The sequence below is a fragment of the Quercus lobata genome, chromosome 8, assembly GCF_001633185.2.
Source record: "Quercus lobata isolate SW786 chromosome 8, ValleyOak3.0 Primary Assembly, whole genome shotgun sequence".
Classification (NCBI taxonomy): domain Eukaryota; kingdom Viridiplantae; phylum Streptophyta; class Magnoliopsida; order Fagales; family Fagaceae; genus Quercus; species Quercus lobata.
In genome coordinates, this window is record NC_044911.1 from 50703129 (window position 1) to 50722860 (window position 19732).

At 33.1% G+C, this 19732-nt stretch overlaps 2 protein-coding genes across 2 annotated transcripts; both read left to right on the forward strand.

Annotated features, from left to right (window-relative positions):
• The first annotated feature begins 1574 nt into the window (after positions 1-1574).
• Positions 1575-5185, forward strand: LOC115955915 (putative ankyrin repeat protein RF_0381). Its single transcript, XM_031074312.1, has 2 exons — positions 1575-1897; positions 4339-5185. The coding sequence occupies exons 1-2, from the start codon at positions 1737-1739 to the stop codon at positions 4949-4951; spliced, it is 774 nt and encodes a 257-aa protein (XP_030930172.1). The 5' UTR covers positions 1575-1736; the 3' UTR covers positions 4952-5185.
• Positions 5186-10603: 5418 nt separating this feature from the next.
• LOC115955916 lies at positions 10604-14947 on the forward strand. Its single transcript, XM_031074313.1, has 3 exons — positions 10604-11636; positions 13165-13282; positions 13822-14947. The coding sequence occupies exons 1-3, from the start codon at positions 10953-10955 to the stop codon at positions 14319-14321; spliced, it is 1302 nt and encodes a 433-aa protein (XP_030930173.1). The 5' UTR covers positions 10604-10952; the 3' UTR covers positions 14322-14947.
• Positions 14948-19732: the final 4785 nt, after the last annotated feature.

Sequence of the window (19732 nt, forward strand, 5' to 3'; positions counted from 1 at the left end):
CTTGAACACTAATATAGAAAAATACCAACCATACTGGCCGATACGATACAAAATTGACTCCACAATTTAAATTCAATTAAAATATATATTAAATAGTGATGGGTATTTTACCAAGGACAACATGAAAGTAGTGGGTAACGGATCTGTTGGATACTTGGATTGGAATTAACTAAATAAAGACTGACAATCGAATTAATTCTAACAAATTAGAAAAACACATGTAGAAAAAAATCTAATCCAAAATATAATCTTTGATATTTGGGAATATAAATTACTTTTTATGTAATAGGGGCATAATTATGATTTAAGATCAAATATTTTTTCTATTCTCTTATCTTTTTTCACCTCAACTAAAAAAATAATTTTATATTGTTAGACTGCATAAATTATCTTAATCTTGGCATCTTGTGTTAACTTGGTCCTAACCATTCGATATTGTGTCATTTTGGTCCTTGCTCATGTGTTTAACGAACTAGATAAAAATTTATTTATTTGCCATGTAAGCAGACACTTGAAATGCCACATCATATTAATTTTAATAAATGAATAAAAAAAGTAAAAAGAACAAAATAGAAGCATGCATCTACCTCTAGCGCAAGTCCTATTTGGGATAGAAGATTCAAAACCCCTAACTTTTTCATTAGTTATTCAAACCATCCTTCATCACTCCAAACCGTTATACATGGTAGCCTCTTCACATTTTGGTCAATAATGAAGGTTGCAGATGGCAAAGACTAACTATTTCTTCTCTCTCTCTCTCTCTCTCTCTCTCTCTCTCTCTCTCTCTCTCTCTCTCTCTCTCTCTCTCTCTCTCTCTCTCTCTCTGAAATGGGTCATGAGTTTTGCTTATTTTGGATATTGGCATATGTTGTGGTACACACATTCTCTCTCTTTGTTTCTATTTTTTGCTATGGTTGTTTTGTTTTGGATATTTGTGATGTGGGGTTTTGCTGAATTGGCACAAAGATGGGGGATTTTCGTACTTGGGTTAAATTGGGTAATGGTTGAAAATTGAAATGGTGATTGGAGGATACTCTTTTGAGTTTTTGTGTTATGTGTGTTGCAATGTGTTGATGTGATTGTTTATTTTGAATTTGTAATCTAGAGTTTGTGTTGGGATTGGATTTGGTTTTGTTTGTTGATTGGAATATACACTTGTGAGCATTTGTTTGTTTTATCAGTGTGTGCGTTACAATGATCTAGATTTGTGATTTCGGGGTTTGGTTTCATTTGTTGAGGTAGAGGCATGTTTCCATTTTGTACTTTATGTTTTTTTTAGTAGAGTAACATGATGTGGCATTCGAAGTGTCAAGTATTTACTTACGTGTCAGAGAAATAATTTCTTATTTAAATCGTTAGACACATCAATAATTTCTGTCTAAGAGTTAACAGCAAGGAAAAAATAGGCACAACATCAAAAAGTTGGAGATCAAATTGACTGGACTATTTATATAATTTATCCATTTTATATTTATTTTGCATTTTTTTTTTCTTTTCATCTTATGTATGAGCAACAGAAATATTTTTTCTTCCAAAAAAAAAAAAATAAACAGAAATATTTTCCATTTCTCTTTTACATATTCTATCATCTCGCTTTTGGGGTTCTATTGCGCTGTGGGAGTGACTGACCGTGTGAGTGTGTCCTCTTAAAAACCCTATAGAGAGAGAAACAGAGAAAGGAAATTATCAGAAGAATTTAGAGAGAATCAAAAGTAAAAGATATCATCATATTCATCATGGGTAAGGGTAAGGATCGTGGGAGCGGCACTGGCGAGACCGAGAATCTTCTTCACTCGGCTGCTCGGTCGGGTGACCTGAATGCGGTGCAGTCCATCTTGAGCACCAACAACCCTTTGTCCATCATCGTCAATTCTAGAGATAAGCACTCTAGAACTCCGTATCCTATTCCTATTCCTCCTCAACTCTTTTTTTATCAGTTATTTTTGCATTCTTCTTAGTAAAACTTTTGTTGGGTCTTATTGAATTTGCAGAAACAAACAAACCCAGCACCAGTTTAATGATGATATAGTAGAAAACTGTCTAACTTCTTCTGGGTCTTTTGTGTTTTAAAATAACATGGATGAAATAGAAATAAATTATTGCTTATTTGCTTTGTCTTCGGGATTTGAAATGGTTTTGCTCATTTTGGTTTATTGGAGAATATACTGAGCACAGCCTAGTCTACCTGTGCAATTTTATATATGCCCATCTGATGAAAACATTTATACTATGTTGTGATGCTAATATTGTGCATTTTGAAAAGTTAATAGACCAATTTTAATAACTGTACTCACATTTTATTTTATTTGAAAATTCAATTCCTGTGTGTTCATGTTTGCTCAACTGGTAAAGTCGCTTGTATTTGAATAAGAGATTTGGGGTTCAAAACACCCCGTCTACTCCAAAAACCAATTGGTGTATTTGCTTGACAATAAAGAATAATCATTATGAAGTGGACGCATAGGTTGAAATTCTATCATATCTATCAAAAAGAAATTTTCAATTCCCTTTTCACTTTGCTTTATTTGAGTTTAAATTAAGGATGGTAGTTTTAGATAGACAACTAATTAAATAATATCCCCTTATAAAAGTTGAATCTTCTAAACATGACCAACAATATTGGTTGGAGGAAGTACTTTTCAAAATCATATTTTTCTGGTGTTGGGTATCTAGCAAATAAAATTACTTTGTAAGGTTGAGTACCCTTCAGACTTGCCATGTTTATTACTGTGGCTTTTGTATTTTTAAGAAACAATTCTTGTTATTGAGTGATTTATGGATGTCTCATGTTTTTTACCAACTTGTTTGTTGAAAACAGTGTAAATCACTTTTCTTGTTTTTCAACTATTTATCGGTGTCCATTGTACTCCCAAACAGCACTTTATTGTAGAAACCAGGACGAAATACATTAATTTTCTTGTAAAATTCACACTCTGAAGGCCCAAATTCTCTCTTTTGAATGTTCGCATTTCTTCTTGTATGCTATCACCAACACTAACAAGTAATCCTGTGATAAGAACCCCTATATAGGTAATAATTGTTGTAATATAGCATTTAGTTAATTAGTTGGTTAGTTAGTTACAATTCCAAGCATGTTAATCACATTTAACACATGTTGGAATTATTAATGCACATGAGGAATAATACGACCATTAGGATAAGGCCATGTGGGATAATAGAATAGTTTTATGGTTCCATAAATGCCTACTTGTAATCACATTTTCATAATTAAAGAATAAACAAACTCATTGCTTAGTGCATTTCCTCTCTCTCTCTCTCTCTTCATATTTCTCTATGAAGGGTGATTACCTCGAATTAAGTCAATTTCCTTACAATTCCCATCAATTCTCCTATAATTCCTATCCATCCCCATTAGGAACCACCGGGTTCCTAACATCCTGCCTTAATAAAATAATGTCTTCAAGTTCCATCTTATTTTTTTGGTTTTGAGAGTGGACTCTCAACTTCAAATGTTACTTTTGTCTTTCGCATGTAACTTGAGTATTGCCAATTTAGCACGTCAATGTTGGTGTTTATTTAGCTAAAAAAAATGTAAATGTTGGTGTCCCATACTCCCTTAGCCTATTCTTTTTTTTTTTTTTTGAGAGTGTGGACTCTCAACTTCAAATGTTACTTTTGTCTTTCACATGTAACTTGAGTTTGCCAAATTAGCATGTCAATGTTGGTGCTTATTCAGCTAAAAAATGTAAATGTTGGTGTCCCATACTCCCTTAGCCTGTTCTTTTTTTCTTCCCTTTTTTTATATAACAAAAAAAAAAAAAAAAAAAAAATTGTAATGCTCAGTTAGTCTATATGCTAATCCAACTTGATCCTCTCTATCCCAATATCTTCCACTGGCCATTGAATTTCTTTCCTTCTCAGCATTGTGAACTTATAAATGAACTTTAGTGGCTGCTATTAGAATAATGGGAAACAATTTACCTATCTTTGGCCAACTCCATTGGTTAGCAGAGAGTCTTGTATATCAACTTGTTGGTGTCTGCAGAGGCTTACCTATTCCTGGGTAGAAAAACTTCTAATACAAGACATGTATGTCCTATAGGACTTGTTTTATTTTCCAGGCACCTTAGAAGATGAGTAGTCACCATGGCATCTTTGTTAATCCTGTATTCCTGATGGATATTGGACTTTATCATTCTATTTCCCTTTTTAATGATTCACTATTTTCTTCTAGGTGTGAGCTTTGTTTGTGCCTATAGTTGGCTCAATTAGTTAGTTCTATTATGCTCTTTTCCATTTTCTAGTGCGACATGTATCTATTTTCAGCAATCTTGTGTTCGGATTTTGTTTCTTTGACACAAACAACTTGGAGCATAGACTACATTTAGCTGCATGGTCTGGCCAAGCAGAGGTGGTGAGTTATCTCTGTAAGCACAAGGCTGATGTTGGTGCAGCCGCCATGGATGATATGGGTGCAATTCACTTTGCTGCACAGAAGGGACATTTAGAAGTCATACGAACTCTGCTTTCATCTGGAGCCTCCATTAATGCTTTTACTCGCAAGGGCTTGACTCCTCTACACTATGCTGTCCAAGGATCCCACCTGGAACTTGTTAAGTACTTAGTTAAAAAAGGTGCAAGTCTGAGTGCCAAGACAAAAGCAGGGAAGACTCCAGTTGATCTTGCTAACAATGAAGAAATTCTCTCCTTTCTGGAGGAATACGAAAGGCCATCTAAGAAAAGAGATCTTCATGGTAGACAGAAGGCTGGAGAATCTGATTCAAAGCCATCTATGCAGGAAAAGGAAGAAAATACTGGTGATAAAGCTCCTTCAGTTGTACACGATGAACTAGAGAATGAAAAGGTGGAGATGAAGGATGATGAAGATGATAGGAAGGAGGCCTCGTCAGAGCCAAAAAAGGCACGAATTGCACTCAATCACCTTCTAACTGCAGATGACGATGTAGAAGATGAAGAAGAAAACTTGTGAGGCTATACAACAATTGTGGTAGAGTGACTATATAACAACATTATGAATTTTGCTTTGTACAACATTATGAATTGCTTCATTGTATTACTTTCTGTAATAGGTTTTTCTTCTTAATTTCATTGTTATGTTATGGTTTTCTTCCCACCAATGGCCTTGTATGATAATTTCAAAGTACTGTTAGGGGCTTATTGCTGAGCATTGTTAAAGTATAATGTCAGAGCACAGTACTTTTTACACTTGAATCTTCAATATTATTAATTGCCAATCATACATGGCAACGTTTGTCCGTGTAGGAAGATGTGATTTCACAGGGGAGAATTGTTGTGGTTGGATTGGAGTCATTGGACTACCAACTTATGAGATAAATTATCACGGCTTGGTGTGATTAGAAATGCAGATGGACAGAATTTTTATATTGCAGAGAGCGTGGGAGGTGGATGGAAAATTTTAAGTGATGGAAGTTCGAAGAGGTAGAGAAGGAAAACAGAAAACATGAATTGGGTCAATGTTACATGAGTCACTAAAGTGCTGTGCTCTGTTACCTTGTGCATATGCTATGGAGGCTAGGCTGTGTTGTTCTTGTGAAGACTAATAGTACAACAGCTCACAAACCAAGCAATAATACACATATATGCATGCAAGTAAGTCGTGTGCGTGTCTTGTGCAATTCTAGTGCAAAGAGTAATGGAAATGAATTGAAATAACTAAGTTGCTTAGAAGCACCAGAAAAATTTACAACTCTTCAAGAGCAGTCTCTTGGAAACTAGTACTGGGGCTAAATTTGTACAGCTTTGGGCTGTATAAACATGCCATGCATGAATGCTAGTTTTTTTTTTTTTTTTTTTGCTGAATGCTTGAATGCTAGTTATCCTATAATCAACTAGCCACTGATATTTTCCTGAAAAGGAAATTAGTAAGCATAGTCCCCATGTGATCTAAGTAACTTGTTGCTTGTTTGAAATTGCAAGGCAGTATGTTAACATAAATAGAAATTTCTGACTAGTGGGATATTGGAGCCGAGATGTCTCAATCTTTTGAAAATCAACAACATCGGATACCTTCTAGCAATGGGGTCCACATATCGCTGAAAATAGCAGCTGCACCTGTTCAAAGCTAATCAAGATTGGCCACGTGCAATGCCCCCAGTGACCTGGCAAGGAGCTAGTAGACAAACTGAAAAATTGGGAAAATCTTTCGAGTTCATCGTTCATGCACTAGTTGATTACAAAACTCCCAAGTCGCAAGCCTACAGAACTATCAAGTATCAAAACGGACCCCATCATATCAATTGTTCAATGGGGTACAATTGAAAATAGAACGTGAAAAAAAGGACCCCATGCAGGACTTGCAAGTCAATATCTATAAATATTGCAGACAAATCAGAGGCAGGCTTATGATTTTTTATTCGGAAGTGGTTAATTAGATAGCTAATTAAATGAGTAAAATGTGACTATAATATTTTCTTAATGTGTACCATTATAGATGTTCGGTTTTGTTTTGGATTTTTATTATTATTTTTATTTGTAAAGAAACTTGAGTTGAAATGAGCTACACGATAGAAATAAGTAAGTAAGAAATTTTTTTTCAAGTATTGGTTCCACAATACTTGAAAGCACTTTGATAAAGCAATTGAAACTGTTATTTTCATCAAGATTCTAGAGTTTTATTCAAAATTCTATTTGAAATGGATAAATAATTAAATATGATAACCCTAAAATCATTACAATAGACAGTATTACAAAAATCATTATAAGTCATCTTACTAGTTATTATACAAAATCTTAGTTGATATATACAGTATTTACCACATTCCTAGAATAATCTAACAACTTCTCTCTCTCTCTCTCTCTCTCTCTCATATATATATATATAGTAATAGGCAAAGCAGAGAAAAAATTCAATTAGATTTCAAATTGAAATTCAAGTAGAGTCTAATTTTGCGTCATATGTCTCATTTAATCTAAGTTTTAAAATTTTGTGCCAAGTTATTTAATTCAGTGTAAAAAATGGGAATTCAATTAGAATTTAATTTTATGTCATGTGTCTCATTTAATGTAAGTTTTTAAATTTTTGTATCAAGAGAGTTTAATTCTATGTAGAAAACTAGGAGTTCAGTATAACTAAACCATAAAAAACCTTTATATACATATAACCAATGCTTAAAGAAAATCTAATTAGATTCAAAATTGAATTTTGTTTTAGTTAGCTTTCCATACAAATTAAATTATTTAGATATTTGTTGTTATTTTTTTTTTCTCTAAACTAATGAGCATATTTTTTATACTATTTCTATTCAGATATTTTGTATGTCAGGATCTTGAACATAACAAATTGTAATTGAGTAGAATGATCCCATGGACTTATATATCCTCATTCAATTTAGGAGATACTATTAGAACAATTTTGTGTGTGTGTTGTATTTAGTAGAATTTTACGGATTGTGATTGTGAATTTGATGTAGGGGATGTGATGGGCTGTTTGTGTATAGTTTAGAAACAGTGAAAGGGTTGAGTTACTTAGAACAATTTGGTAGGTGGATAAGTACCTCTACAAGAACACTTAGTTCCAAATAGAACACAAAGGCTAACAATTCATTCAAGTACCAAAACTGATTTACTAAGAGCTTACATTGTCCAACTTATACTAGTTGTTTGGCATTGGCAGTCTCTAGATGGTTGACAAGTGTCTAAATCCTATAGGCTAATCCTTAAGAAATTGTCTAACTAACTACCTACCTAATTAGTTACAAGTGGATTAGGATATAGGCATATTGTTTCTTGAAATGCCCTGCATTAGGACTTTCCCTCTTAAGAAGCACTTGACCTCAAGTGCTCTTGGTTGCCACAAGATTTATATGAAGTTATAGGATGATACATTTACCTTGTATGATGAGTTTGCTGTTGTTGTAGCACATCAAAGGCTACTGCTTCTACACAGCCAAGTCCCACATATATGAAACACCAATGTAGATGCATCTGCATTAAGAGGGCTCCCTTTCTTGAAAGCAAACTTGTCCTCAAGTTTGGTTGACTTTTCAATTGTAAAACATGTACACCAAATTGAACATTAAGTGTTTTGCCTCGCTAATGATCAATCATGCATATTTTGACACTACAAGGCTTTATTCTTCACTGATGAATCAACCTTCTTCATCTTGACCATTGGCTTGCGGCTTGCCTTCCCTTTCTTTGGTTGCAAGGAGTGTAGATGCACTAGCTTGTACATGCTATGTGTGTTGCACCTTCTACCCACGATAGTTTCATATAATTTTCACATCTATGTAAAAGATGGAACCCGTTTATGGCTACCTACTCACAAAGAACATAACATTTATGCTGTCTATCATCATCCATTTCTTGTTTTAGAACTTGCATAACCCTTATTACTAATGGAGAGTCATTTGCTTCCTTAACAATAACATTTGCTTGTTCTTCCACATATTGACCATGCACAAATTCTACCATACTTATTATGCATTTAGTCAATTCTTGTCCTCCCTCACCAATCTGTTCTTCAATGTAGCTATTAAAAACAAGACGTCCAATCTCTTGGTCTTCTAACTCTTTAACTAGAAAGTCTTGATCTTCTATCTCTTCAACAACCAAGGTTTCACCATTTGACAAAATAGGTTGGTTCTTGGCTAGTACCTTGGAAGCCTTACTTGATTTAGCAACATTTCATCCATTTTCAACCTTCTTGATGAAATTGGATGTTGCATCACCACTTCAAGCACTTATTTTAGAACTGAAAGGAACTAATTATGCCCCTTTGACTTGATGATTCTTAATCAGCACTGCCCTATTGAAAGCTTCTGAAACAGTTTAGCCGTTTTGGAGGAAATGGACATCTTGGATTTGCACTTTGCTATAAAGGGTGTGGCTGTAGTTGTAAGCCAAGAATTGCTCTCTAAGCTTCTGTTTCATCTTCTCCCAAGTATGAATCTTGGTTTTTCCTTTTTCTTAATCTTTGAATCTTCAATTGCTCCCACCAAGATCTTGCCTTGCCTCTCAAATTAGTTGCTGCCAATTTAAATTTCTTGGATTCTGGAATATCATAACAAGCAAAGATCTTTTCAACTTGGCTAAGCCAATTCACAAACTTCTCATGATCTAAGCTGCCATCAAATTCAAGGAATTTAATCTTAAATCTTGATTCTCAATTCTGGTTTGGCATCTTTGGTTGAACCATCAAAGAACTATGGCCATACTTCTCATCTTCACCTAGGAATATGAACAAAAGTTTGTTCATAATCCTCCTTATATAAAGCTACACTTCTAGCAATATCATGTTGGTAGTATTCCTGCAGTATCTTCTTATCTTTTCTCAACTGTTTAGTCAAGGCTTGTAGTTGCTCCTCAATAATTCCACTTCAGCTTCTAAGCCATTTTGAACCTTTCTACACCTTGATCTATTGGCTACAATATCATCTTCCTCTACTACAAGAACAACTTGCTTCTTGCCCTTATCCTTCCTTATCTTCTCGAAAACCATTGCTTCTTGCTACTACAAACCAATTGCTAGCACATATGAAGGCTTTGGTTTTGGTAAGAGAGGTATTTTAGGCTAGGAAAAGCAATCAAGACTAAATCTTGATAGGTTCTTAGACAGAAAATGAAGAAACAAATTGCAAACGAACTTGAATCCTAAAAATCACAACTCTAATACCAAATTGATGCAGGGGATGTGATGAATTCTTTGTGTATGGTTTAGAAATAATGAAAGGGTTGAGTTACTTGGAACAAATTAATAGGTGGATAAGTACCTCTTTAAGAACACTTAGTTCCAAATAGCACACAAAAGTTAATAATTTATTCAATTACCAAAACCGATTTACAAAGAGCTTACATTCTCCTACTTATACTAGTTGTTTAGCATTGGTATTCTCTAAATGATTCACAAGTGTACGTCTAAATCCTATAGGCTAATGTTTAAGAAATTGTCTAACTAACTAATTAACTAATTAGTTACAAGTGGATTAGGATATAGGTATATAGTTGCTTGAAATGCCTTGCATCAAAATTGATATTGTATATATAATATTCGATAGTGATTTTCAAAATTATATACATAATAGTAGTATAATAAAAAACTTAGTATAACTGACATCATGAAAATTGAAAGAAAAAATTATTTTAGTATCTTCAAATGTCACTATCGAACTAATATCTTATATGTTTCATAACTTAAATTAACATCAATAACACTGTTACAATTTATTCTTTTCGGGTGCAAACATGAGTTACATACCAGTTATTGAAATTTTAGCCTAAACTGCATCTTTTTAATTCATTTTCTGTTAAAAATGCTACAGTGAAATTACAGCCAACGAATATAGCATATATTTGGATATAGACCCACCCTCCCTGACATCATTGTTAATTACAAACTGAAGGGCACAAATAATATAGATCACAAAAAATCAAACTGCAGGTACTATTCAAATAAATGCATGTGAAGGGACACAAATGACAGTTAATAGTACTAGGGGAGTCAAGTCATTTTCCCCGTACGACATGCTTCATATCTTACTCCAAAATCCTAAAATACCAGAAATTTTTATATATATATACAATCTCCACATCTGACTCTTCCTTTACATAGTAAAGAAAACCTGTAAAGTGAAACATCCACGCTTCTACCTTAGTTTGTCATCTTCCTCAATTTTAATTTTTCATTGTCTCTCTCACCCGCACGAGCTTCTTGCCTGGAGATCTCCACCTAGAAGCTACCTCTCACTTTCTTCTTCACCCTTCTTCACCCCTTTATATTCACATATCACATCACTACACATCTCACTCTCACTCTCAATTTCCATTTCATTCTCTGTCTTCTCAAACCAAACCATCTCTCACTTTCTTTTACCCTATATTACATTTCTCATATTCAGCACAGACAATTGAGTTCTCATTGGATTATATAGGTGAGTGAGGCTATACCCTTTTCTCTATACCATACTAAACTGTCACAACCACGTAAAAATATTCTTTCCCCCCTTCAAACCATGGCTTCATATTCAAAGACCAAAGTAGTAATGCAAAAAAGAAAACCACTTCCAAATGATGGTATTGGTAGGCCTAGAATGCTTAAAGATTTCCTCAATGACACATCAAATTCATGCGCTTCAGCCGGATTCAAATCACTCCCTAGACAACCCTGCAATCCCAATGCACAAGTTTTCACCAACAATACAAATACCAAGTTACTTAGATGCCAATCAAAAGCTGCATCAACAGCAATTTCAGCCCTCCAAGCCATGATCAACGCAGTTAAAAATTTTCCGTTGAAAAATTCCTCTTCAATATTGCCAAGAAGCCTTTCACGGAGACTGTCAAGAAAGAAACCAAGCGAAGTCAAAATTACAGTCAGAGTCAAAGACATCATACGGTGGACATCGTTTCGGGACTTGGTGGAGGAGAAATCTCAGCCCTTGGATTTCAATTCCTCGCCTAATCGCTGCACCACAACTACTATTACAACGGGGTCCACAAATACCACGTGTAGTAGCAACAGCTCAAGTTGGTGTGAAAGTGATTTTACCTCGGAGTATCTACCGTCGTGCGGCGGTAATACTCAGGACAGCGTTGTAAACGAGGTTGAAGTAGGTAAAAAGTATTTACCACGTGTCGGCGAGGATTGTCAGAAAACGACAACAGGGACAAAAACTTATGCTGACGTGGGACCCAAGGTAAGCAATTATTTAGTGCATCGCATCTATAAAATATATTGTATATGTGTCTGCTAGTGAGGGTTCCTTGGATGATTATAAAAGTTTTATTTTATTTATTTATGGCATTGTCATTGTGTTTTCCTTGGTCAGATTCGGTTTGACTAAATAAAATAAAATAAAAAGGCTGTGACAAATTTTATAATATATGATATAATTTGTGTATATATTTTATTAAAGTTGGTTTTGTCTCATTGTGACAATTGCACATAGTATATTATTATTATTTTTTGATGAACAAAAAAGGGTCTCACATAGTTTATTATTATTTGATTGGCACATAGTTTATATTATCACATCAAACAAAAGAGAAGTTACAAGGAACTGAGGATGTTGCTCCTCAAAAAAAAAAAAGAAAAAGAAAAAAAAAGAAGGGAACTGAGGATGTTAGTTTCTACAATATACTATTATACATTCTTAGTTTAAGAGTTTAGCCTCTTTGCTTTCAGTGTTATATTTGTCGGATTCTACATTAATTATATGGTTTATATATATTTTCCATTTGCACAACTTGCTACGCAACACAGTTCAAACAGCTGGAGATTAGTGTTACAAATTATTAATTAAAAATTCGTATATCCTATTTTACTTTACAACATTAGCATGAATCTTAATTTAGTGATAATTTGTAGATAATGCATTATTTAGTGAAGTGAACCTTAAACTAGTGTTAGAAACTTAATTGTATGGGCATCAAAGTTTAAAATCAACTTTCTCCTTTGAACTCAACACAATGATACATCTAGTGTACATCCTTAAAATATAAAATATCACAGAAAAATTGAGAAAATAAAATAAAATAAAATATCTAAGTTTGTTCAAAAAGTAGGTTATAAGAAATTGTTCTTTAATTTTTTTACTATATTTAGTTAGCTCCAAATTATAACACGGTCACTTGAAGTCTTGAACACTTTTTTTTTAATCATACAACAAGTGAGAAGAGATTCAAACATAGATTCTTCCCTATGAAAAAAATCAAACCATATTATTGAACCACGATACTCTTAATCACTTGAACACATTTTGATATTATGTGTAGGAGTGACTTCTTTTCTAATAAATAATTTTATTATTATTTTTTTATTTTTTATAATGAGAATCGTTTGATAAGTAACTTTAACTTGCATCTAAATTTTTGAATGCCAAGAATGTGTACTAACATTTAAAGTTGCTTGATTCTAAAAAAATATAAAAAATAAAATAAAAATTATAGTTGCTTCGCACATAATTAATGGATCGTGATCCAATGAAAGGCAATGTTGAGAAACTCTCTATGCTAAAATATCTTGATTTAAGGCACATATAATTTGAAGATTTTGACTATCAAACTTTCAAAATAGCTAGTGGGAAAATGCTTTAAAAAATATTTTTTTCCCAATCCCACATCTCTTTAGTCTTTTCTGTAGTCTTCAGTATGGTGCATAAATATTTTTCTATTGGTTTTTAATTTTTACTGATTTTGATTGGCCTAAAATATAAATTCTGACAGGGAGAATTATGGTGCGATGAGAAAGAACAGCAAAGCCCAGTTTCGGTGCTTAATTTTCAAGTTGGAGAGGGTGAAGAGCCATTCTCATCTTTTACTCGAAGCCTTGCCAACATGGAGAGTATGTTCTTGTCTTTCCCTCGTCATTTTTTGGTACACAAGTCTTCATGCACTATGGCCAGTATATAGGGCCTCACTTAGTTATAGGTTTTCCAATGAATGTAGGGGCACAAATTTTTTTAAGGGTTAATGCGATCGACTTTGATTGGTGTCTAATAATAGTGGTGTCACTTGTCAGAGTGAGTCCATAAAAAAAAAATGATGTTATTTCAATAACAACTTATTATCTTAACAAATTATAAAAAAATTTGTGAAAAATTTTGTATCTCTTATATTACTTTTTTATTTGGGTGTGTACTTGGGACTTTTAGGGGTATGATGCTTTTTTTTTTTAAATTTTGTGTATGCTTTTGGGTTTGTAATCTCTTCAATGTAGGAGGTATGCAAATTAGTGGGCATAAATAGCAATCCTTACTTTTGTTTTGGGGTGCAAATGGAAATTTTAAAGGCAAAAATTAAGAACAACACTTTGTTTAACATTGCACAACTATAGATATAGGTCATGAGAACAAATGCTAACAAACCATGATTTTCTATCAGGGACAAGACAAAACCTTATGCAAAAGATCCAGCTCTTTGAGAGTCTTGCTAAACTGGAGCCTTTTAACCAAGAGGAATGCATGTCCATGGAAGAAAATACCAAATTCGATGAAGAAGAACCAGATGAATTTGAAAAGAAGGTCTCGGAGCTGTTTGTCAAAACAGCAAGTACAGTAGATATTGGCAGTGCCGGAGTGGAACTATTATTGTTGGATTTCTTTAGGGATGAATTGACTACAAAAAGATGCCAAACTAAAATGGATGATGATGAGTTTGATAGCGAGGTGGTGAGCAAGGCAAAAGCATGGGTGAGAGGGGAACAAAATGGACTACATGAATGGGGTATAGAGCTTAAGAGGGAGGCTTATATTAGTGACATGTATAGAAGAGAGAGGTGGAGCAACTTTGAAGAGGAGCAAGAGGAGCTAGCTTTTGAATTTGAGACTGGGATTCTGGGGGATTTGTTGGATGAGGTTCTGGTTGATCTCTTCTTACACTGAGAAGAATGGTTAATTGTGTTGGAAGAAAAGTAATGCTAAAGATGCAAAAATTTTCACAACTGTTGACATGGCTAGTTGTGATTGGAGCAAAACATTACTTTCACCTGACTCTACCATTGTTGACATTATTTTTATCATGCATCAATCGCAGTAGGCCATATTAAAAGTTGTGTCGGTAAATTTCTTGAAGAAAGTTTTACTCAATGGCTGTTGGCCTTTGCTACTCAACTAGACATTATGGTATGGGTACAGTGGCTTCAGATTCAATTATGCACTCAACATGGCTTTGGACCTTTGGAGAAGCGGTCATGCCCATCAGATTACCAACATTACTTTGATGCCTGGCTATGAATGAGAAAAATGTGGCAATGGGGAAAATATCAATATTTGGCCTTTTTGGCTAAGATGGAGAGGTAAATAGCTGAGTGTTGGCTTTTAAGTTGGTACAGCTTGGTGCTTAGAGCATTTCAATTTTGGAATGAAAAGATGGGAGAAGAAACTCTTGTAGGGCAAAACTCATGCCTGGCATGTAAAAATTGGTTTCGCATAACAACAGAGCCTTTTTATTGTAGCGAGATGAAGCTTAACATTTGTAAAATAAATAAGAAAAGTCCATTTTTAATTTAACTTTTACTAGATAAGGATGATCCTATGATATTACTTCAATTCAATATCATATATATGTAGCTTATATTTCAAAATCAAAGCACTTGCAGATAGCAATTGTTTTGATGAATGAGTAATTTTTTAAGAAGCAACAAATCATAGCTGACAACAACCTGTTACAAACAAGCAGCAAGTTGCAACAGGCTTAAAGCCATACCAAAACAACATTAGATACAACAAAAAGACACAAAGACAGAACAAACTCTAACAGGCAAGCAACAGGCTTATGTAAATCCAAAACAACACAAGAACTACTACTAGTTTAATGTATCAGATCGATGAAAATTTCCATAGACAGCAGAGAGTTCAGCTTTGATTGGAATTCTTGACACCCTTGTAGCTAGACTATCTGTGTCTGACATCAAACCTTATTGCCTTTCAAGGTTAATTTGGACTATATAAGCAATTACGAGAAGAATTAAACATGACTTGACTAGTTCTTTTGGGATTGCATAAATTTGAATTTGATTAACCCTCTCCTTAACAAAGGCTATCAAAGCCAAGTAATCCCATATAGCTCAAGGTAAATGGAAGCTTGTGAAACTTCTAAGCGTGTTGGATACAAAAGCTATCAAAGCCAACCTAGTAATCCCATATAGCGTAGAGTACTATGAAGGATTATGTTGTATTGTATGAGTGGTAGACATAGCTTAAAAAAGGATTTGTTTTTTTTGGCCAGAGAATCCAAAGGAATTGGAGCTGTGGTATACGATGAAGGCGTAGTGGCGGAGTCAAGAAATTTTTTCTGGGGCGGTAAATACATTTTTGTGTAATTTTTAAATTTATTACCAAATTTAAAAGAATAATAATTGAAAATTTCAAAAGCTAGAGGAGGCCATGGCCCCCTTGGCACCTCCTAGCGCAGCCTATTGAAGCATGAATAAATCTTGTACCATTCCATCGGCTTTGAGATGTCCAGCTTGTTATACAATTATTCAATAATCTTTGCATTATGGACTGGAGTGTGGGCTGTCATAAAACGTTATGCTTTCAAGTAGTTGAGAAAATAGGTTCACATGGCCCTTTCAACCGGGCATCAACCTTCATGGATCATGGCAAAGCAGTGGCCTGACGTTAAGCCCAATAATAGTTTCATCTCCGGCCCTTAACTCAATGTTGCATCCCCACCCCCATTTGCCAAACTTTGTTATATTAAAGGAATGTTTGGTAGACTACTGTAAATATGATTTAGCTATTTAGTAACTTGGTTATATTTATTTCTCAAGAAAAAAAAAAAAAAGTAACTTGGTTATATTTTTATTACAATGAATGAATCGTTCTTTATGAATAACTATTTTTTAAAATAAGGAATAATTATTCTTCTATAAAAGAGGTGTAATAATTTCTAAAATTAATATATTTCCAAATAAACAAACTTTTTATATGCATATAATAATTATCAAAAAAAAAAAAAAACTAATCTCTCTCTCAAATATTAAAAAATATATATTATTTTTTAGGAAATATAATTGTATTTCCTAAAATATATCTTAAGTTTTATTCTAATGTCACACAGCTTACAATCAAACTTATGAATATGTTTAGTTATTCTATTACAACGCATTTTATTCCTAATAATAAAAATTATCATTCATGTTGTAATTCATATTCAGTGTACTAGACGTGCTCTAACACACCTTTGGGGTTTAAGTCATAGCCTAGTAATAAATTTATATTTTGTGGTATCCTGTGACTAATTTTTAAAAAAAAAAAAAAATAGAAAGACTAAGAATTTTATTCAAATAGAGAAATAGAAAGTTAGAAACTACATCATGAAGAAAGCTTATTCTAACGAACAAGGACTTTCTTTAATCCAAGTAGAAAACTCAACTCTATGAATACTTAAAACATGTTTTGCTAACAAATGGAATAAACAATAAAGCATGTTGATAATTACATAATCAACGCTAGAGTTTGATATTTTTTTTAAGCTAAGCTCCAGATTTTCAAGAACATAAATGTTTCACAAATCACAATACAATTTTAAATTATTGCAATTTAAAAACTTTATGAGTCTATATTAATCGAAATAAAATAAATTTTATTGAAGATGTACTCGGTATTATCTAATTACTAAAAAAAATTCATCCACCAGTCAAATATTGACTTAAAAAAATTGAAAAAATAAATTATTCACGTAAAAAAAAATTATAATAGATAAATTGTTAAATACAATATAATATTCACATGGAGGTATGTACGTAAATGCACGTATCACAGATTCACATTTTTGTCCCGCAACCATGGCTTTGCGATTGCCAAGTAAACTTTGATATACAATTATAATATTACAGATTCACTTCAATCGAAAAGTCTATGATAATCTGTGATAATCTTAATAGATAATTATCCTTAAGTAAATGATGATTCAGTCTAATCTTAATAGATAATTAAGCCATTTGCATGTGCTCTTGTACATCAACTCCAAGGTAAGCTACTAAGCTTGGTGATACTCAGTTTCCAGTACTTAATTATTACTTACAACGTGTGACAAGTGCTGGGTTTATTCCTTAAAACCTTCGGAAATTAGGTTCAATTTGATGTGTGTAATTAAAATCTTATTTGTCTAATTACAAATTTCAGACCTAAAATATTATTAGCATCCTATACCGTGCTGTATTGTACGCCATCTATATACTACGAGCACACTCCATTGTGGTCTTGTATATACGTTTCCAAACGACCACAATTGTCTTTGATAAAATATAATTTGAAGCCTTTGGTGCTACAAATGGGCCATGTATTTAGAAGGATGTAATATTACATAGGAATTCTTGTTTGTATCTTAAGTATGATTACACTTTATGTACATCAGAAGAGTACATGAGCTATCCCCATAGTTCTAGGTCAATGAGTGTGAGTTGATTATTTAATAAAAAAAGATTGTAAAAACCTTGTATTAATCATCGTATTTTTGTTTCTTTTAGTTGTCTCTTTGATTAGATCTAGCAGTGTATACTCAAAACCTTAAAATAACTAAAATAATATTTTTCACAATTATAAGTTTTTTTTAAAAGAAATAATAAACATAATCTTTTAAAGGGGCAAGAGATCATGGATTCGTCACATAGCTAATTCCAAAGTCAAATTTCAAAATCTAGGATTCAATGAGAACAAATATGCGAGAAGCCCATTGCTAACCTTTCAAGCAACATTTTGTAGTCAACTCGGGTATTTATAATATTTGTCACAAAACAGAGTCATAGTCTTTAGCATTATTCAAGCAAAAAAATAAAAAGTCTTTAGCATTTTAAATTGAGGCCCAATTATCTAAGCTACGGCATTGAGAAAGATATATTATACTAGTTAATCAGCAACCAATTGGTACAATTTGTTTGGTCCATCGATTAACTAATTAAGTACGCTCATTATTCGTGCCGTAATTTTCTATCAAGGAGGAAAAATTCTTTTCCTAATACACACCAATCTTGTGTGATTAACATGCAGGTGTAGTTTTATTGGAATAGTCACATTTGAATTGCGTGATTGTTAAACATTTGGGTAATAATAAAAGAAGTGAGTAGTTAATATAATATAGTTAAGTTTATATCTATAGGTTTAAGTTTTTGGGTCAAATGATGTCTCTATACAATATATTAATCTCTCAATTGAAATCCCATTAAAGTATTCTCACCTACAAGTGGTATCAAGGCCAATGATTTGAGGGCAAGTATTCGTTAGTAGATTCTACCAAGTAGAATGAGATTGAGCTCAAATTTGCTCACCCAAAGTTGAGTCAATGTTATATTAGGTGTGTATTGGTGACTCTCATAATTGTGCAAGAAAAACTCTCTTAGCCATGACACTATAACAGTTCAAATTAGAATATGTCCCGTATCCATGTATATTTGCTTAACTACTTTCAATTAAAATTCAATTAAAAGGACCTTATATACGCCATGAAATATTGAATTTTCCATCTATTTCATATAATTTTTGTTGGTCCTTTGTTTATTCCTGCATATATATAAGAACATGCACAACTTGTACAAATCGTACATCTCAAAATCTTGCCAATAGATTGCGAACTCTCAGAGTCTCAACAGCAACAATAAATCTCGTGCCTAAAATGATATTTGGCATAACCGAGGATCAAAGGAAGGACCACTTTGCTCTTTGGGACCAACTCCAAAACTATAAATAATTAAAGGACCACTTTGCTCATTGCTGGGACTGTGTGGAACCCAATTATACGATATTTTACACAAATGGATATTCTCAAATCTCAATGCATATATTATATATTCTATATATATGCATGTGTAGTTTGCAACGGTTAAATAGAAAGCGATATCAGATAAAGAGGGAATAGGATGAGAGGCATGAGAAAAACAGAATTTTCAACGTGTGTATATATATATCGTTGCAATTACGTACACATGCAGTGCAATTTTGCGCAAGTTGTGTTTTGTTGAGTTGCATATATAGTATGCACTATGATTACGAAACTTTGTTTGATTCTTTGGATTTGACGAGGAGCTAATGAACTTATTATGCTTCAGTCAAAAAATGAAAAGGACCACTTAGGCTAAGAGCAAGAGTTTAATTAAGAAGAAGCCATACGAGTTAGTTGTACGTTTGATTCTGAGATATATATATATATATATATATATATATATATACTTGATTTGTTTGATGGGATTAACATATAGGTCGATTAATAACATATATCTTGATAAGACATTTCCATTAATTTATCTCAACATTTTTTTTTCTTTTTGATTTTTTTGGTGAATAAGGGAATT